Source organism: Sardina pilchardus, chromosome 9, assembly GCF_963854185.1.
Source record: "Sardina pilchardus chromosome 9, fSarPil1.1, whole genome shotgun sequence".
NCBI lineage: Eukaryota > Metazoa > Chordata > Actinopteri > Clupeiformes > Clupeidae > Sardina > Sardina pilchardus.
Genome location: NC_085002.1, coordinates 879,021 through 882,460, shown reverse-complemented (window position 1 = coordinate 882,460; position 3,440 = coordinate 879,021). Strand labels below are relative to the sequence as shown.

Genomic DNA, 3,440 nt, shown 5'->3' with positions numbered 1-3,440 from the left:
TGTAGTTGAAATTGAACAAACATATGGTGTCGGAAAAAAATATTGTTTAGGAACCCGCATCGACATCAAGGTATCAAAATTGGCGTGGCATCGAAGCATTGAATGGTACCCAGTCCTTAGCCCTTTTGTTTCTTTAGCCCAGCACAGATAATACCAACACAATGTGTGTGTGTGTGTATGGGAATTCATGTGTTAAAAGGGCTTTTAAATGTGTTGAATTATGTGTAAAAATTATGATTACTGACTCGTGAGGCCAGTTACAGTAGATAATTCACTTAAAAATGACACGGATTAAAAATGAGTGAGGCACACGTGATGGAAAAGGACTTACAGCGTTGTGATGTAATTTTTGTCATGCTAAGTTAATTGGATTATTCAATATGAATTCGATATGAATGTGGTGGAGATATTGCGTTGTGATGTAATTTTTGTCATGCTAAATTAATCGGATTATTCAATATGAATTCGATATGAATGTGATGGAGAAGGGATGCTAAATTAATCGGATTATTCTAAATGAATTCGATATGAATGTGATGGAGATATTGCGTTGTGATGTAATTTTTGTCATGCTAAATTAATCGGATTATTCGATATGAATGTGATGGAGAAGGGATGCTAAATTAATCGGATTATTCAATATGAATTTGATATGAATGTGATGGAGATATTGCGTTGTGATGTAATTTTTGTCATGCTAAATTAATCGGATTATTTGATATGAATTCGATATGAATGTGATGGAAAAGGGATGCTAAATTAATCGGATTATTCGATATGAATTCGATATGAATGTGAAGGAGAAGGGATGCTAAATTAATCGGATTATTCGATATGAATTCGATATGAATGTGATGGAGGGATGGAGACATCTTACTGAGATACCTGCTCAGAATGTTTGCAAAGTTAACGCAGGAATTGGAATTTGGTCTCACGCAGACTAAGACATTCACCTCACAATATAGTGTTCCATTCGCTACCTTTGATACATTTGCTAGAAATGTTCCTTTCGCTACATCTGTTGATGGAAAACCATCCAAGAGTGCCTTTCTAGAAAGCTTAGTTGGCTAACTTCCGTTTCAACCTTTGTTGTGCCTTCCACCGTTCTTTGATTTAGTGTTTCTAGAGAGGGTCTGGTTGTTTGAACTACTGTCCCTGGGCTGTCGCAGTTGCTGTCGGTAGTTCCGGTCGGTTGGTGATGTCGTTAGTGTCAGTAGTGCCTAACTAATAACAAGAAAGTTGTTGTCTTTGTCTGGACTCTTGATTGGGCTGTTGGCTGTTGCTGTTGGCTTCATATTAATTACAAGACTTCACGGTTGGGCTCATGCTTGGAGGAGGAGCAGAGAAGAGGGAGAATGGGCAGAGGAGAGGAGAGGAGAAGAGCGAGAGGAGGGAGAGGAGTAGAAGTGGGAGAAGAGGGGGAGGAGGGAAGGAGAAGAAAAGAGGGAGAGGAGGGGGAGAGGGAGAGGAGGAGAGATGGGAGAAGGAGGGGAGAAGAAGAATGATAGTGAGACAGGAGATAAAGAGAGAGAAAGAAAGAGAGAGACAGAGAGAGAGAGGAAGAAGCCTGAGGACAGAAAGAGAAGGTTTCAACTAAACAGGATCAACATTAGTCAAGGTGGTGTATGATGAGAGAGCGTGAAGGAGAGAGAGAGAACATAGGAAGGAGAGAGAGAGAGAGCACAGGAAAGAGAGAGAACACAGGAAGGAGAGAGAGAGAAAGAGAGAGAGAGAGAGCGCAAGATGAAGTGTGCCAACAACAGTTCCAGATGTGAGAGTTCCCTCCCCCTGATTTTATCCAAACATTCCAGACCAGCAAGAGCCTGCAGAGCAGGAGTAGTGACACACACTCTCCTTCTCCCTCTCTCCCTCTCTCTCACACACACACACTCGGAGAGGCCAGTGAGTTGGGTTGAGTGCTGAAGATGAGGCCGGTTCTGGTTCTGCTTGTGCTGGGGCTGAGTTTGGACCTGGTTGCCGCTCAACAGCAGGCCCTCATGGACTACCTGGAGAGACGCTTACAAGCCATAGAGGTGAGCACAGCACAGGCGCGCACACACACACACACACACACACACACACACACACTCTCTCCGCTCCATGACTCCAATCTGAGGCGGCCTCAGCATATTAGAGGCAGCTTCGTAGCGGATCTAACTGGACGGGTCAAGCATGACGAGAACTGCATTCCCTAGTGTTCTCCTCCTCACCTAATCCCCCTTTCATCTTGATGGGAAAGGGTTTTCATCTCTCCCTTCCCTTCTCCTCTCTCTCCTCCCCTCTTCCATTTCCTCTCCTCCCCCTCTCATCTCTCCTCCCTCTCCTCTCTTGTCTGTCTTCTCATCTTCTTTCTTTTCATCCTTTCCTCTCTTCAACTGCTATCTCTGACTATTATCTCTGCTATCTCTGATTATTATCTCTGCTATCTCTCCTCTCCTCTTTCTCCTCTATCCCCCACTCCACCCCTCCTCTATTTCCCCTCTCCTTTCCCTCTATCTCTGCTGTATATAGGTCATTAGCCACAGAGGAATACAGTACAAAAGACTCATGTACAGATCAGTGATTTAAGCTAAGATGGCATCAAGAGACAAATACTTAATTACAGACATAGCAGAGTAAGACGGTTAAAACACAGGGAAGGCCCATGTCAACAGGTGTGTTTTGAGCCTAGTTTTGAATACTGTCATTTCTGATGTCAGATGGCAGTTGGTTCCACAGCTGAGGGCCAGAAACAGACAAGGCTCTGCCACCTTTTTGCTTATGCCGCGACCGTGGGACATGGAGGAGACTTTGGCTGGAGGATCTGAGGGACCTGGGGGCTACATGGGATGAAAGATACCAGCTACTGTATGTAGCTGAGGACCAGGCTGTCAAGAAACCATCATGGACTGGAAGCCAGTGCAAGGAGGCTAGGACAGGTGTAATGTGCTCACGTTTTTTTGTGTTTGTGAACAGCCTAGCCACTGGATTTTGGACCATCTGAAGCTGTGCCACCAAAGCAAAGAGAGTTACAGTAGTCTAGACGAGAGGTTATGAAGGCATGGATGAATTATTCCAGATCATTGTATGACAGAACAGACTTGAGTTTGGAAACTGTCTTTGCAACAGATGAGATTTGTTTATCCAGGTTAAGATGGGAGTCTAAAATAACACACAGGTTACGTGCACAAGACTCAACATAGGGGGGCAAAGTTGGCAGTGGTGGCAAAGACAATAACTTCAGTTTTGTTATCATTTAACTTGAGAGTGTACCGTCACACCGGTGTGTTTGGAATGTTGGAAAATTAACATTCTAAAGAATGTCTGGGTTCATTGAATTATCCACCTCTTTCCTTAACCCAGAAATATGTATCGTTGCGATGGTTACGATACTGTTTTCAACTTCCGTTCATTCTGTTAACATGTGCGTTCTCCATAGCAAACTAGGTTATGCCTCAACT

General features: G+C 43.8%; 1 protein-coding gene across 1 annotated transcript in view; it reads left to right on the top strand.

The window, feature by feature from the left end:
• The first annotated feature begins 1,819 nt into the window (after positions 1-1,819).
• Positions 1,820-3,440, top strand: part of olfml3b (olfactomedin-like 3b) — a 16,500-nt gene continuing 14,879 nt past the window's right edge. The window contains 1 exon segment of the mRNA XM_062545191.1: positions 1,820-2,033. Coding sequence (XP_062401175.1) covers positions 1,926-2,033 — 108 coding nt within the window. The 5' untranslated portion in view covers positions 1,820-1,925.